At 36.6% G+C, this 18,409-nt stretch overlaps 1 protein-coding gene across 1 annotated transcript in view; it reads right to left on the reverse strand.

Annotated features, from left to right (window-relative positions):
* Positions 1-17,284, reverse strand: part of LOC112412883 (uncharacterized) — a gene marked incomplete at its 5' end in the record, with an annotated part of 237,774 nt that extends 220,490 nt beyond the window's left edge. The window contains 2 exons of the mRNA XM_024764620.1: positions 9,125-9,295; positions 17,192-17,284. Of these exons, the coding sequence (XP_024620388.1) occupies positions 9,125-9,295; positions 17,192-17,284 (264 nt within the window). The remainder of the gene's footprint in view (positions 1-9,124; positions 9,296-17,191) is intronic.
* Positions 17,285-18,409: the final 1,125 nt, after the last annotated feature.

Genomic DNA, 18,409 nt, shown 5'->3' on the forward strand with positions numbered 1-18,409 from the left:
GTGGCTCGCGGGCCCTATGAGTGCAGGCTCAGTAGTTGTGGCACACGGCCTTAGTTGCTCTGTGTATGTGGGATCTTCCTGGACCAGGGCTCGAACTCCTGTCCCCTGCATTGGCAGGCGGATTTTTTTTTCTTTTTTTTTTTTTTGTAGTACACCGGCCTCTCACCGCTGCAGCCTCTCCCGTTGCGGAGCACACGCTCCGGACGCGCAGGCCCAGCGGCCACGGCCCATGCGCCCAGCCGTTCTGCGGCATGCAGGATCCTCCCGGACCGGGTCACGAACCCGTGTCCCCTGCATCGGCAGGCGGACTCTCAACCACTGCGCCACCAGGGAAGACCGGCAGGCAGATTCTTAACCACTGAGCCACCAGGGAAGTCCCCAAGTAATTTCAATAAGTCCCTTATAGGGCTTCCCTGGTGGCGCCGTGGTTGAGAGTCTGCCTGCCGATGCAGGGGACACAGGTTCGTGCCCCGGTCTGGGAAGATCCCGCATGCCGCGGAGCGGCTGGGCCCGTGAGCCATGGCCGCTGAGCCTGCGCATCTGGAGCCTGTGCTCTGCAACGGGAGAGGCCACAACAGTGAGAGGCCCGCGTACCGCGAAAAAGAAAAAAAAATAAGCCCTTTATAAATGAGAATATTTCAAGAAGTGAAACAAAGATTTTTCACTTTGTCTAAATTAATTTTGTGCCTAAAATTATATTTAATTGGGATTAAAATATCAATATCAGGTATGTGGGTCCTGTCAGTAGCTGAACATTATATACCAGATTTTGGTAAATAAAGGTTTTTCAAAGTTCCTGGGCTCAATATATTTCTTCTCAAGGAAAGTAAGGACTTTTTTGATGAGAAAAGCATAGCCACATCCCCCCAATTCTATTTTACTAGGGAAAAGAATACGATTTTACTAGGGAAAAGAATACGATTAAACATGAGCCAAATCATCAGACTTCCCCAATTCTCAGCCTCAGAGATCATATTCTCATCTTTCAATAGAGTATATGTTTTTAATGCTATTCGGTTTCTTTTTTATATATCAAATATGCCTGGGAAGGTAATTTTTTCCCCTAATATGAATAGATACTCTGAGTAACTAAAACCTATGCAAAAGTTTATTGCCTAGGGCAATACATTTTCATTTTTTTAAAAATCCATTTTTTATCATAAAACATCAACGCTGTAGGTAGAATCTGAAGTAGGAATAGATGCATCAATTCATTTGCACCTACTAGAAAATCTGCATTCATTTCTATGTTCAAATGATGAGTTAATGCTTGATAATATTCATGGTGAGTCGAGCTAACATAGATGTCAGTGGGTAATCCAGGGGACAGGAGCATATGCAAGAAGAGAATCTCAGTGACGAGCATCTCAAACACTCTGTGAAAAAGCTAATTGAGAGGTAAAGACAAATTAACTGCTATGGAGAAGGACAGTCTCCCTGAGAGAGAGAGTGTGCCTGCAGCAGTAAGGTTCAGTGATTGCATTTAGTCTGCATAACTGCTAGGACAGTAATCCAGCTCTGGCCTGTGGACTTTCCCTGCTGACTGCCCACCTGGCAATTCCCTGGGCACCTTCAAGACTGTCAGGACTGCACAGGGAAAGCCTGTCTCATTACAACGGCTCTGCATGGGAGATCATGCCCCGCCCAACCAATTGCTCTTCCCTGATTTTGATACAGACACAGTTTTTCAGTTTTTCTCTTCATTGGGTCTAGGAGGGGAATATTGTATCTTCCTGCACATAGAGATTTACACCTGGCTGCAGATGCCTGTCAGGAAATAGGGTGGGGTGAATACACTGGCATTCCCCCACCCCCCAACAGGCCACCAAAAAACTGAAAAAAGAAAGAAAAGAAAAGAAGGCAAGATGGAAAAGAGCACTGGAAAGAAGGGTAGGTGAGGTATTTCAGTGCCTACTGCTAACAGCTATCCCAGGAGATGTTAGCAGGCATTCATGGGATCTAAAGTTTACTTGCCTTTAAAATGGACAGTCCAACATTTGCCTTCGTGAAATCTACATATGAAAACTAATTATCTCCATCACATTTTGTCCAACATTTAATATATGTTCTTGAAGTCACAACAATAACATTGAATATTCCAGTTTTACTACTCTAGAAACAATTCCTTTGAAAATGAAGTTTTTAAGTTGGTATGTTTTACTACTTGTACTTAGAGCATATCCTACATTTGTTGTCCCACTGTTTACTCAAATAATGTAGGTGAAATAACAGAGAAGCTCAGAGATTGTAAATACATATATGGGAAAAGTGGTTAAACAGAAAGACAAGGACCAAGGAATGTACAATGGAAATAAGAACATAATATGCATGCAGAACAATGATGACACCATACCCCCCCAAAAAAAGTCTTGCCACTTGACCTTAGTTGTCTCCTTTAATTTATTTAATTGTTCCATAGACTCCTAAATATTTAAATAAACTTCCTATTAAGTTTTATATATGGTTAGAAAACTTTACATATGGATATATATGGTTAGAAAACTTTAAAACTTTTAAAAAATGGTCACAAAATAGAATACAAATCTCAAATGGTTTCATGGTGTCGTTGTGCCTTTGGTAGAGCAAATTCAAGTCTCCAAAGCATAGGAAAGGCCAGGAAGGTATTACAGATAAAAATTAGCATCTTTTCTGTTATCAACGAAATTAGCCCATTTTCTAAATACAAACAAGCCTGTAAACTAAAATGAAATTGTAGTAAAAAGCTGAAAAGACCTACACATTAGTTTTATTGTCTTCTAAAGGAGGTGTCATATTGTTCAAATTAAATAATCAGCCTTGGGCCAAGAAGGTGTTGCAGGCTTCTCTGCCTCTTCCCACTGTACCAAGCACAATGCCTTGTAGACATATGTGTTTAATAATGTATGGGTTTATTGGACTATTCACTTAAATTTTTTTTTTATTCTGTAATTGGAAGAATAAAAATTGTTAGATACATACTACCTAGAGGATGAACTAGATGCTGGACAAAGACCTTCTTTAAAAGTAAATCTCTGAATTATCCCTTTTTAAAAACTTAAATTTCTATATGCTTGGAAAGAACACTATAACCAAGCAATATAAAAACAGAAATGCTAAAAAAATCTCCAAATCACGGCCCTCTGAATCTTGTTTTTATCCAGATTACTAAATTCCACCATATTTCCCTTGCTCACAGCCAGAGTGGATTCATGTAAAGTTAGTGGAAATTAAGCCTCAGGACCCTTAACTTGCTCTAGCTCCTGAGAATGCCAAAAGTTGAGAGTGCTGGAAGCTGTAGAGCATCAATAGGTGGGGAGGGGAAGCCAGGTAGTAATCAGAGTATTTCTATGTAAGAATGTCTGATAAGTTGCCTTAAAACATCACAGAAGAAGGAATCTGAATCTCCAAGTCTCCATTAATTTGTTGTGATTTATTTTCTCATTCTAAATAAATAGTCATTTTCAGGCCTAATTTTAAAGAGGCTCCTCTCCCCCAAATTTTACAAGATCTAGGTCCCAGAGAAACTGGATCTGCCTCTACTGGCAGCAAATGGAAGATAACCCACAAAGCATCATTGACCAATTGTGCGTGAAAAGCACTACTAATTCCAGTAAAAGGACTTCCCTGTACCCATCTTCTGCTCATTCCCCCGTGCTTTCTCCCACCTACTCACACATCCCACATTCCTGCCCATCAATTGCCTGTCAGATCACCCACCTTCCTACTAGTTTTTCCACCCACCATCCCCTACAGATTTGCTAATACCCTTTCCTATCAATCCTTTCTTTCTTGCTCTCCCAGGGAAATGCTCACATTTCTGACAGCATCTCCATGGGGATGAAGAGGAAGAGGAGTTGCAGCGAATGGACAGGACTGGGAAGGCAGAAGTCACTGAGCCATGGCTGTAGCAGATGTTCGCATAAGGCTGAGGGTGATGGCAGTGACAGGGGATATGGGGTAAGAGAAGGTTTGGAATAGTAAGAAATTGCTCCAAAAGCTTGTTACCTGAAGGGCTTCGTAAATTATGCCGCACATTGAGTGTGACCACTAAGGGTAAAAACAATAAGAAATCTCATCAACTTAAAAGGTGCTATGATGTGATGGAAAGAGAATGTACCAGATGTGATGGAAAGAGAATGTACCAGAATACAAAAAAGTGTACGCTGGGGTTGTGACTACATATGAGTGCATATGGAAATGATATGCAAGGGTGAGAATGGTTATATAAGGAATAATGTGATTATGGGTGATATAACTTTTTCCTAAAATTCTTCTAATGTTGGTATGTTGTATTTTCAATTTTTTTTTTTTTTTAACAAGGAACTTTCCCATGGCAGGACGGACACTGAAACTATTCTCGGTCTTTTGTCTTATGTGTCTATTTAAACTGGGTACTGTATTATGCAAAAATGGAACTGAGGCAGTATGGAACACAGAGCGTGTCCTTTTAAGAGGTGATCTTCGGGCTTCCCTGGTGGCGCAGTGGCTGAGAGTCCGCCTGCCGATGCAGGGGACACGGGTTCGTGCCCTGGTCCGGGAAGATCCCACATGCCGCAGAGCGGCTGGGCCCATGAGCCATGGCCGCTGAGCCTGTGTGTCCGGAGCCTGTGCTCCACAATGGGAGAGGCCACAACAGTGATTGGCCCGCGTACCGCAATAAAAAAAAAAAAAAAGATGTGATCTTCTAATATTAAGACCTAACCAAAAGCTGCTATTTTAAAATTATCAATGAGAGACTTCCCTGGCGGTCCAGTGGTAAAGAATCCGCCTTCCAATGCAAGGGACACGGGTACGATCCCTGGTTAGGGAACTAAGATCCCACATGCCTCAGGGCAACTAAGCCCGCGTGCCACAACTACTGAGTTCGCGTGCCTCAACAAGGCAGCCCGTGCGCCACAGCTACAGAGCCCGCGCACCCTGGAGCCCGTGGGCCACAACTAGAGAGAGAAAACCCACATGCCACAACTAGACAGAAGCCCACGCACCGTAACAAAGAACCCGCGCACCGCAAAGAAAGATCCTGCATGCCTCAACGAAGATCCTGCGTGCAGCAACTAAGACCCGATGCACCCAAATAAATAAATAAATAAAAGGGAAAAGAATTTTTAAAAAATAGATAAAATTATCAATGAAAGATGTGATGAGGATGATAAGCTCAGTGAAAAAGTGAAGGCAACCACACATAATATGAAAAAGCACCCCAGGGGATTTTTGGATCACACCCTGCCTATAGCCCCTAGTTGAACACCTAGAAGCTCTAGAAGATGATGATGACTATAATATATTATGTTTGGTTCCTGAAGCTGAGTCCTGGGCTCACATATGTATTCAACAGTGATACAAATCATCAAATAGAGAGAAGTAGAAAGATAATCATTCCAATTCACTGTTTTATCAAAATGAATAGAAAAGGGGAAAACTAGGTTTTATTGGAGCCATGCCTTTCAGTTATAAATGGAAAATGGATTGATTGATTGATATATCATCTAACACTCTGCATAGCACATGCCACAAGGTGGGATAAAGTTGTTCATAACTACAAAAGTCACGGCCCTTGCCCACAGTGACTCAGAGGTAACTGGGCTAGAGACAGTGCTCCAAAAAAGGGCAGTTCATTCACACTCCATGGAAACAGAGTTTGGCCAGGCTACTGATATGAACTGATTCTGGAATTAACAGAGGATGGTATGCTGCTGTGACCTATGCTCAATATCTCTCCAGTTGGAATTAGCAAGTTCTCCTCACCTAGAGAGTATGGAAAAACTCCTCAATTCTAAGAGATCTGCAATTCTGAATACTTAGGGTATACTTTGCTAATCCAGTTTTGTCTCTACTACCTAGCTATTTCAGATGTAAGAACTCGTTTAGAAAACTAAAAATCTCTATTTCTTCTCCAGCAGTCCAAACATCTACTCCCAAAAATATGGGGGTTGGAGGGAAAGGAGAAAATGCATTACCATGAATAATACACAATAATTTATTTACAATGTTCCATGTAATTTTATATGAAAAACATGTCAGTCACTTTGGGCATCCAAGACCAACTTGCCTTTCTAGACTAATTACTGGAAAGTCCTATGTGCCCTGTGTTGTACACGACCCTGCCTTTGCCCACTCAGTGGCTATAGGTAGTTGAATTAATGTCAGGGACCTAGGTAAGGCTGGACTGACCCAAACAGATTCTCTCTTTAAATGATTTGAACTAGGAGACACAAAGACTCTCGTCAGATGATGATGGCCATTTAAACCTAACAGTTAGGGAGAGCTAGGGGCCATAATTTTCCTCCATGTACGTACAAAGGAGTAAAAAGAGAAAGCCAGCTTGCAGAAAGAAATGAGAAATGTAAAAGCTTAGAAACATGAAGAGCAGAGAGACTATGGGGCTTCAGGAGAAAGAGATATGGAAAAGAAGTGACTTTCTTGTGAGAATCGGCTGTACTTCCTGGTTTTCATTTCTGTGAGATTCCTTTATGTTTTCAACAAACCCTCTTTTTATTTGAAATGGTTTGAGAGGGTTTGTGTTGCAGGTCACCAGAGAGTTTTGATGTAAACACGGGATTTATATCATAGAGCAGATGGGGAAAGAGGAAGCTCAAAAGAGGGGAGAAATAAAATGAAAGTTCCCTTGACCCCAGGCCTGGCCAAGTGCGGACAGGGAAAGGCAAATGTGGAGCTCTGAAATGAAAAGTATGGTTTGCAGGAATCTTTGGTTTTGCTTTTGTTTTGCTTTTTTTCCTTTTTACTTTTTTATTGAATTATAGTTGACATACAACATTAGTTTCAGGTGTACAACATGGTGATTTGATCACCATGATAAGTCTAGTGACCATCTGTCATCATACAAAGTGACTACAAGGTAATTGACTATATTCCCTGTGCTATACATTACATCCCTGTAGCTTATTTATTTTATAACTGGAAGTTTGTACCTCTTAATCCCTTTCACCTATGCCGCCCAACCCCCACCAACTCCCTCCCCTTTGGTAACCACCAGTTTGTTCTCTGTATTTATGAGTCTGTTTCTGTTTTGTTTGTTTGTTTTGTTTTATAGATTCCACATATAAGTGGAATATAGTATTTGTCTTTTACTATTTGTCATATAGTATTTGTCTTTCTCTGTCTGACTTATTTCATTTAGCAAAATACCCTGTAGGTCCATCCACATTGTTGCAAATGGCAAGACTGCATTCTTTTTATGGCTAACATTCCATTGTGTATATATATATCCATTTGCCTATCAATGGATACCTAGGCTGCTTCCATATCTTGGCTAAATAATGCTGCAATGAACATAGGGGTGCATATATCTTTTCAAATAACTGTTTTCGTTTTCTTCAGATAAATGCCCAGAAGTGGAAGTGCTGAATTGTATGGTAGTTCTATTTTTAATTTTTTGAGGAACCTCCATACTGTTTTCCATAATGGCTGCACCAATTTACATTCCCAGCAACAGTGTTCGAGGGTTCTCTTTTCTCCACATCCTCACCAAAACTTGTTTTTTGTTATATTTTTGATAATAGCCATTATGACAAGTGTGAGGTGATATCTCATTGTAGTTTTGATTTGCATTTCCCTGATGGCTAGCGATGCTAAGCATCTTTTCATGTATCTGTTGACTATCTTCCTTGGAAAAATACCTATTCAGGTCCTCTGCCCATTTTTTAATTGAATTGTTTGGGGTTTTTTGATGTGTGATTTCTTTATATATTTTGGATATTAACTCCTTCTTAGACATATCATTTGCAAGCATCTTCTCCCATTCAGTATGTTTTTTCATTTTGTTGATGGTTTCCTTCGATGTGCAAAAGCTTTTTTGTTTGGGATAGCCCCATTTGTTTATTTTTGCTTTTGTTGCCCTTGCCTGAAGATCTCCAAAAAAATATACTGCTAAGACTAATGCCAAGGCAGTATACAAGAAGCATACTTCTTCTAGGAGTTTTATGGGTTCAGGTCTTACATTTAGGTGCAAAATGGCAGACTGGATCTGTAACCAAGTCAGAAATCTGAAAAAGAACAATGCTACTGGACTACAGGAACACTTGACCTTGATGTCTTGAACATCACTTCCTAAGCCTTTAGCTGAATAGCATAGACTATGAGAAATATATTATCGTGTTTACCTTGGAATTACACTTCCCCAAAGGCCAATTTTTACATGGTAACATTCTCATTCAAAATGTAAACAAGGAATGCCATTGAAGAAATAAGTTACAGACAGAAAATATAATGTTTATAATGTTATTTGCAGAATAAGACTGAATATTAAGGGGAACTGTAGAGATAAAGGCTGATCAAAATACAATTACTTCGAATGTTATCACATTCAAATATGAACATAATCAAAAGGAAATGAAGAATTGTAGCTATGGTTCTTTAGATGGAAAAGAGCCATACTTTGAGTAATTCAATTTTACTAATTATAGTCTCTTGAAACATGATATGAGATTATAGAACAATCTTAATTTGACAGACTTAAACAAAAGTATTTAAACTCCCTAAGCTTTCAGTACCTAAACCACTTTAGCTGAGTATGAATTTTTTTTTTTCTCTTCCAATGATGAAATAGCAAAGGGTAGTTTAGGACATTTAGCCATCTTGTCCTAACAAATAACCAATTCACCTTTTTTTCCCAGTATATTCTTACGTATTGATTTTACCAAGTGAACCCAGACATCTGTCACACTTATCCAATACAGATTCTTTTCCTTGGAAATGTAGTTATAACATCAATCAGTCACCTGGCCTTTCACCCCTAATTCCTATTGCCACTGTCTGTCAATTATTAAAGCTTGTCCGTTTCTCCAAATAAGTTATTTTTAAAAACTGAAATACACAGTGACTCCTGTGAAAAATATATGTTTCTTAGAAAAGCATGTAAATTGTTCATGATTAATTTCTTCATTAAAATTACTTTTCTGGGTTGAAAACTAAAGTTTATAAACCCATATTTCAAAGACTTCTAGATATTTTCTTTTAGAACATATTCCCTGAATGGTAGTATTAGCACTTGTAATCCAAACTCCAGTTTAAGGAAGACAACATAAAAAGAAATCCAAGCTGAGTGGCATTATTACAAGGGTCTTCAAATGGAGCAGAGTGGTTTGTCTCTGGCTGAACCCATTGAGAGTCACAGAATGACACCCACCTTGAGCTGCAGGCCTCCTGGGATAAGAGTGTTTGCTGGAAGGCTTTTAATGTGTTCGTAGACATAAGAGGAGAACTGCTCCTGCTCAGCCTGTAATTGGGGGCCAAGTTTAGAGAGATGACCTCTGTTGCTTTTGATAGCTGTCTGCAATTCATCAATCAGCCTGTTCACCTGGAGGGGTTAAATTACAAGAGTTCTTAGCAAGAAGTAATTGTTGATGTCACACCTATTAGATTTTTGAGTACTTAGTTTGATGTGGGGAAGATGACTTCAATATAAGAATTTGAGTATAGATCTATGTTCAAGTAAAGCGAATAGGCGATATATACATTCCTTCATCAACAAATTTTATTTATGGGAAAATTTCTAACTTTGTACTTCAGTAATATGGAATAGGTACCCATTTACAATTGCTGAATAAAAATTGTCTCTAGGTACAAAAAGAACCATATACATTGACAAGTTTGCCAAGGACTTTTAAACTGCTTAACAAAATAAGACCTCTCTAAGACTTTAAGTAATCCAATATATGCGCCAATGACAATATTTATTTCTATTACATGTACCTTCCTTTTAAGAATATTTTATTTTACCATCTGTATGTTACCTTTAAAATTTGTAATATGTATATTAAATTCATTAACATTTTTTGGCCTTTTAAATGAATCAGTCTGTTCTCTTCCTTCCAAATACTTTAAAATATAATTTTCCAAATTTCATAAATACAATTTTTCAAAATATCCATACCTCAAAGACAATGCTCTATTCTAGACAATATTTTGAGTATATACAAATTTCTGAATAATGCATAGAATTTTTCCAGAAACAGCAAAGGCTGAGAAACATGTACCTTTTATATTTAAATTTATGGATTTCTAATCAGAATATTTAAGAGACATATGAACTTGACTTACAGGTTATTAGTAAGACATACTGAAGACTCAAAATTAGTACGTTAATATTTTAACCCTTATAGTTTACAAATTAAAAATCATTACAATTCTTTGACCCTTCATTGTGTTGTATAAACTTATATTCTCTCTAATAGATTGGATTCTTACATAAACACTGGTCGATACATGGTAGTGACTAAAAGAGATGAAAAGCAGGAATTCTCTTTATCCATGATCTTTAAAGTGATCAAATTAGACCCATCTAGAATTATGAATGACTGTGAACAGGGCATGGATTTTTGAAATCTTGGGTTAAAATGCTGGCTCTTTCATTTACTGACTGAGAGGCTTTGAACAGGTAATAAAAAACCTCATTCATAAATGAAGAATAATACTGACCTTACCATGTTAAGAATTAAATTAGATTAAAGAATGGACAGCACAACGGCTAACCTATAATGTCGCATGTACATGGTATATTATTACAGTGTTTTCATTTTTAAATAGAGTAGTTTTCGGCAAATCAAGTTTTAATTGTTTTTCTTGGCCTGTCTTTCCTATTCCTACCATTATTTCACATGAAGAAGATAAAAAATTTGAAACTAATTGCTACATAGATTCTCAACCTCACTTCAGTGTCCACAGATAAAATGCAAACTCCTTCTCCAAGAGTCTCCCATGTAATGACAGCTCATTGTCTTTCTATCTCTCTCAGCTGAAAATATGGTATTTGCCCCTACCAACTCTGATGTTAAATCTATGATTTCTATCCCTTTCACAGAGGATTTCAGGGAAGTCAATGAAAGTAAGTTTGTACTATTATACATATGACTTGAATATTTACTTTTCTACTTTACCTAGTTAATTTGAAATATATATATGATATTATGTATATATATCTATATTACTTCAACTATATTTAGCTTTTCCCAAGAACTTTAGAAGCATTATATGCATATAAAGCTAATTTAAATGATTCCTATTTTTCTTTTGTGTCGCATACCTTTCTTATTTGTCCCTATGTGATCAATCATATACTTTCTTTTAAACAATGCTTTTTTCTAAACAAAGAACTGGCAAACTTCTTCTCTATAAGAGTCAGATAATATTTTCAGTTTTGTGAGTTATAATGTCTCCATCAAAACCATTCGACCCTGCAGTTGTACTTTGTAAGCAGCTGCAGACAATATGTAAACAAATGGACAAGGCTGTGTTCCAATAAAACTTTATTTAGAAAAACAAGCAATGGGCTAGATTTGGCCCCAGGGCTTCAGTTTATCAACCGTTCTTCTAAACACATATATTTCCTCTCCTGCCTTTCTTTTCTTATAAGTAATACTCTGGCCAAGCCTTCATCTCCTCATCCCCTCCTGCTGCTGGTATTACCAATACACCTACTGAGTGGCCTCCCTGTCCCTAGTCTCTCCCCCTGTAATCCATCCTGTCATCTCCACCTAATTAATCTACCTCCAATAGTATAATGAACCTTCAAGTAGCTCCCCCACCCACTGCATTCCTCATCTTGCTATTCAAGATTCAAGACGTTTTCTTACTTTCTAGAACAAATTTCTATGCTTTCCACAGTACAGTTAACCCCATAAGAAAGTCATAAAGCTTAAAATATGGCAATGATGGATGATTCAATATTAGTCAATGTTTTTCATCCTTATCTTTATATACTACCTTTTAGCAGTATTATCCTCAAAGATGATGGATAATAGTATATTCTACATACCAAAGCTAGAGATCAAAGCAGACCAAGTAACTTGCTCTTATAGGTATGTGACAAAATTAAAATCTAATATCCAAAGGCCTTAAATAGAAAGAGTCTACTTCTGGAAAGCACTGATCCTCTCTGAACCTATACCCAGCATCATTTGATTCAAGAAGATATAATTTTATGTAGTCTTTAAAATATACTAAGTATCATGCAATGTATTTTGTTAGTCAATAATACTGCTGTCTTTAATTTTATGTACTGTACCTAGTGCTACAGCAAGCCACCAAAAAAAAAAAAAAAAGGACGAATTTCAGGCTTTGATTTGAGAACATCTTTAAACGACTTGTTTTACTGTCACAATCCATAGCCTTTCACTGATAGGGAATTTCATGTGACATCAGAAATCAACCATACAATTGATGATGTCATTTGCATTCTAAAGGGCTATTGGTTAAAAGTTTCATTTCCCATAAATTCTTCGTTGCTTCAAAAAATTTCTCTATCATTTTTGCCATTTTCCTTGGCCCCATGATTATCTGTTAATGTATGTGAAGCATAATTATAGCAATCATGGCCTGTATTTTTAATAACTTAAAACTATCAAATAAGATGCCCTAGTAAAGATTAACTTATATCTTAAACATAGGAGAAAATATATCAAGAATCCTGCCACCGACATTTTGATAAAGTTTCCAACCAATTTTCCTCAAACTTTGTTACTTTAAAAATTCATAAGGAGATAACCAACAAGGTCCTACTGTATAGCACAGGGAACTCTACTCAATATCTTGTAATAACCTTTAGGGGAAAAGAATATGAAAAAGAATATATATATATGTATATGTATATGACTGAATCACTTTGTTGTACACCTGAAATTAACACAACATTGTAAATCAACTATACTTCAATTAAAAAAAGATGCTTTTTAAAATTGGAAAAAAAAATTCATAAGGTCTTTTATTCTCAAAGTGCTCCATTTTATGTGTTACCCTGAAAGATAATGCTATGCATGAAATAACTCATATACCAAAATCGGATAGGTAAAACAATACTCCTGAATTATATTACATGATACGATTTTTTTTTTCAAATCACAGATGTTGCTAAAAGGGGGGAAAATGTTCTTTAAAATTCTTCATCATGAATCTTTTTTTCCTGCAAATCCTTTTTTTTTCCTCTCTACAAAGGCAATGTGAATGGGGGCAAAAGAAGACAAAACTTGACCTTTTGTGATCCCAGCATTAATGGGTCTGTTCATAATTCAATCTATGTGTGTGTGGGAGCAACCATGTGGAAACATAGAGGCCTGAGAGACATAAAGCCTTTCCCTTTAAACATTATCTGACCCTATCAGTCCCATTCACAAAAGAAGGCTTACGTATGCATATGTTGAAAAAATGCACCATCTCATTGTGCAGCAGAAAGCCTACACATTCTACTCTTCATTCTCTGTAGAAATGCAGCACGGAAGTGACACTTGTACAGAATTTGGGAGAGTGACAAATGAGCAGAAGGTAGCAAAAAAAAAAAAAAAAAGAGTATTCTGGTGAGGAAAAAAACCAAACTTCTGAAAGAATGCAAATGCACACCTGTCTATAAACATATACATAGGCTTTTTTGCATAAGATGTAGGGCATTTTGGTCATTCATGCAACCCTTGAATTTAGTTGAATTCTCAAGATGATTTAGAGTAAACAAAATATTGTTCTGTTTATAATCATTCTAAAATGTATACCTATCAAAGTTGTACACTCTGAACCATACATTGTGAATACTGTACTTTATCTATTATGAATGACTCTTTGAGGAGCTCCTGGTTTTTCTAGTGATGAGTTCAGCTGTTGGCCTGAACGCTATGTGGCCTGGAGTTCATATATGTTAGTGAGGAGACTCCAGAGCACTTTATACTGAATTCTCACTTGAACTCAGCACAAAGGGTGGCAGCCTCCATGCTAGGAACATCACCTTGGCATGCAGCATATGGGATAGTCTCGAAGCCAGGTCAGTGCTTAAACTTAAGACCAAGACACTTTCTAATTTACAGCATAGTTAAGAAGAACCAGAAAGGGGACAGGGAGATAAAAAACACAGGGAGTGTTTTAAACTCCCTAAAGTCTCTTACTTGGTTCAGGCCCAAGGGTACAATGTTTTTCAGGTTAAGAAGTGAACATAATCAGACTTGGCAAACGAAGGCTAGAAAAGACATAGGAATCTGTGAGCAAAATTAAGTATCTTTTAATCTTAAAATTAAGGATGAGCTGCAGTGTAGCCACAGGAAAACTGAAGTACCATCTCGTATTCCAATCACTTCCACTACTCCCAACTTTCTAATAGATTTCCAGACCCCTTCTGAGATGGAAGTTATTTTGGAAGGAGATCTATATTGTTTCCAGCCAGGAGTCACTTATGTGATGCCTTCAGGCCTATTTGAGTCCAACATCCCCATCAACTCATGGGGGAAGGGGTGATTGAAAATAGAGACATTTAAAAACATTTTTATGACTCATCTGGCAAGAGGGGTATGATGATGGCAATAAGGATGATGTCAAGTATACTTTTGGAGGAAGCAATAAGAATGCACTTCACAGACCTCTGGCTACAGGAGCATAATTGACCAAGGGTCCAAGCTATTATGCTCTTACACCCATCACCAGGTTGGCACCAATGTCCAAGGATACTAAAGCAGGTCCAACCCAGGGAGTCACAAGACTCCTCTGATGGACAACTTTGACTCAAGGATACGTCAGCAGCTTTGCCAGACCCTCCTTAGACTGCACAACAGTCTAGGATACTTCCACCCAGTCTTCCCTTCCTCTCTCCTTCACTCATGTTCAAGCTTGCATTTCAGTCTGACAGGTCTCCCAGCCTTACCTAGAGCTCTCCCCATCTTCTCTCACGGCATTTCTTCTATGAAAGTCCATACACATTAAAAAAAAATTCCATCCTGGTGTCAACTTTTCAGAGAATCTGGAATAACACACTTTTAAACTGACAAAAAAATTACACACAGATTTCTAGTAGACCATTTCTAAAAAGCTTGATAGGGCTTCCCTGGTGGTGCAGTGGTTGAGAGTCCGCCTGCCAATGCAGGGAACATGGGTTCGTGCCCCAGTCCGGGAAGATCCCACATGCCGCGGAGCGGCTGGGCCCGTGAGCCATGGCCGCTGAGCCTGCGCGTCCGGAGCCTGTGCTCCGCAATGGGAGAGGCCACAACAGTGAGAGGCCCGCGTACCGCAAAAAATAATAATAATAAATAAATAAAAAGCTTGATACAGTTCAACATATACCATCACATGGAAGTAGTCTCGTGATGCATACGTTATTATTATTCCCAGTTTTCATGAGGAAAAATTACATGAAATAAAATAAGATTTTAAGATAAAAACACAGACAGCAGATACCTAAATCTAAATCTTAGATTTCATGATGTTTACTTAAGGTTTTGAAATACGTCTAGAAATATAGCATTTTGTAAAAAAAACTGTGGGCAAAATTAAATGCTGGAGTAATTTCCCCATCCCCACATTTTTCATTTCTTTTTACCATCATGATTTCACATCTCTGTATATGAATTAGGCACAAAACTTGATGTCACTGACTTACACATCAAAATTAATAAATCACTTTCAAATTAATGATATAAAAATTATTCTCATACTGTATGGAATACATTTAGAGCTTCTTACACACACGCATTCACACCCACACACACAATCAATATTCCCTTCACTGTGTGATTTTTGAAGCAAACAAAAGGCATTTGGAGTCATAGCTGATCAAGCAAATATGTGACCAAATAAGGCCCTTTGCAGGAGAAAAAATGATGTATATAGGTACTAAAGAAACATTAAGATGATAATAAAGAAGTATCAAATAAGCATTAATACTGCTGGATTCTCCAGAAAAAATAATTTTCATTTCCAGCTTTGGTAAGAAGGAGGAATTAAAAATGATATTTTTAGCATAATGATCATTTTCCTGGGCCACTTCAAGTTTCCAGTTCCATTGAAATTATAGTTTTGCATAAAATATCAACAAGCAAAATAATTACAATATTTAAAATGCAGAAAATAGTTCATCTATTCATTCTTTTAGATTATTTCTATTTGTTCTCTAATAATAATTTGTTATTATAGATACAATTTTAATTATACTAATTCAACTAGAGATTTTTATTTGCATTTCCTAAAGTTGACGATATCAAGATATATGATAGATTCATTTTAAACTTACTGTGAAAATGTAATAAACTATGAAAAACGACATTTTTCAATTGGATAGAAGACAATATTTTTAAAATCTAGAACCAACAACCTAGTTTTTAACTTCTTAATATTAAGTGGAATGAGTCAGAACTATAATTTAAAAGTATACAATTGTTATTTGTTATATCTTAGAAAAATTCAAGTTGAATTTTTCTTATGAAATATTTCCTGAGATTACCAATCAATGTTTATAATATAATCTTTAATACTGCACATATATAAGCCCCAAATATTAAGGTAGTCTCTAACTTAAAGAATTGAATTCACTCAGGAAAATTGGATGCATTATACTTGTTCATCTATTGTAAAATACATAGCTAGCAAAGGAGATGCAATTACCATGATAAGAAAATATTAAAACCCTAAAGCCTGGATAGATTTCCTTGCCAAAATGTCAAAAGAGAATTACATGAAAGTTTAATTTTTAAATATTCATGCTATCTTATTCTTTGAAGTTGCTTATAGATTTTATTTACTGACAGTAGTACATGGAAATTAGCAAATTCATGATCTTTCCTCAGAAAGATTAAATGCTTTTGCAGTCCAGGAAACTACATGAAAATCATTTTTCCCTTTTGTCTAACACCAATTTTGTATTATTATTTCATTTATGGAATATGCTGTCAACTTCACAGCATGAGCTTTGGAGAGAAGAAGCCTTGCGTTAATAGTTCTTCTTTACAATATTGCCTACAGAATCTTATGATTAGTTCACTTAGGCTTGACATTTATAAACTACAGTTTTTCCTTGATAAGAGATAACATTGCTAGCATTTTTAAAATTCAGAAAGATAATTCTATTCCTAGAAAGTCAGAAAATAAAAATAAGATTTTATTATTTGTTCAAAGTTCAATAAAATTTTAATGTTTTTCCTATGTTAGCATAGTCCATAATTTCTAGATTCCAGTTGCATGTAATAATTTCCTAATTTAGGAAATTTATGAGGAAGTATATTCATAAGTAGTTTTCAGAAAATTATAATATGATTTATTCTTTCAAGCATATAACTATTTTTCAAGCTGCCTATATCAATACAATGATTTCCAGTTTTGATCAGTTTTTTTCATTATGTTTTATCAGATAACCAGAGTTGGTTCACTACCAAATCAAAGTAAAATCTGCCTTAATTTTAAAATTAGTATCTATTGTAGTTTTACAATACAATTTAAAAAGTAAGTTCCTTACTTCTTCTTGTGCCTTATGGTGTTCCTTTGCTGTCATTGATAGAATGACTTTTTCGGTAATTTTCCCTTTCTGTTCATCCACAGCCAGGTTCAACTAGAGAAATAAATACATAAGTAAATGACATGAAAATAGGCACCTATTGACATCTAATAGCAATGTTTATTCAAACAACTAATTTAGCATAATCATGGAAGGTGATTTCAAATTAATTTGGCCCATACGTATGTGAAAATGAATTCCATTTAGATTAAATAAGTCAAAATGTTTTTATATTTAAAACATTTAACACTATTTTTCACTTCCACTTTTATTGTTTTTAAGCTTATTAAAATATGATTTGGGAAGGGGTCCTAAATTGCAGACATTTGACACTGATGAGTACCTTTTAAAAGCATTTTGTCAAAATTAACATAGCAAAATTTTTTTAAATTAGGCTGATATTCCTATTCAAATCTTTCATTGCCAGTAGGGAATAAATTGGCTGCTGTTATGTCAGGATAAGAATTCGAGGAAATAAACCAAAAGCAAATGTCAATTCAATGTTGAATGGTTCAAAATGATTCACAATATTTCACAACAAAGAGTAAGTTTTACCTTAAATACCTGGACGGTTACTTCCAACCTGCTCCATGAACAGAGCCAGATAGAGGTCTTCTACTACTGCTGTAAACCCATGTTATAAAAAGGTGAATGTGGCTCATTCTACGTTTCTTTATAAACAAGCCCCACCAGAACAAAATGCTATTTTCAAAAAAAGGAAAAAGCTAAACTCACACAGTAATATTCACTCAGCAGATTGGTATTAGTAGGAAGAAAGAAAATAACAGCCTGATCCAGAACCTTCTGAATTGGAATATTTAACAATTCTTAAGCAATGGACGTGCCATGTAGTATCTCCTTATTGAAGATTAAGAATGAATAAGGACCATGTTTTTTGTTTTGTTTCTTTGGTTAATGCTGTTGTTATTTTAAATAGGCTTTCTCAATTGTATGCCTGGCAAAACATGTTTGAGTTAACATGAATCTCTAATCTATACCCTGCCTGAAGACCCACTCCTATACTTGGGATAGAATGGGAGTGGGGGTCAACAATATAACCTCCTCAATCTACCTATTCTTATATACTGTAAGAATAGTATCAAACCTGTGAAGTCTTCATCTACTCATATGTGACACAGCTCAGTTTATCAGAGATCCTGTTTTGGGAGAGGAGAAAAG

The sequence above is a fragment of the Neophocaena asiaeorientalis genome, unplaced genomic scaffold (genome assembly GCF_003031525.2).
Source record: "Neophocaena asiaeorientalis asiaeorientalis breed wild unplaced genomic scaffold, Neophocaena_asiaeorientalis_V1.1 scaffold230, whole genome shotgun sequence".
NCBI classification, from domain to species: Eukaryota; Metazoa; Chordata; class Mammalia; order Artiodactyla; family Phocoenidae; genus Neophocaena; species Neophocaena asiaeorientalis.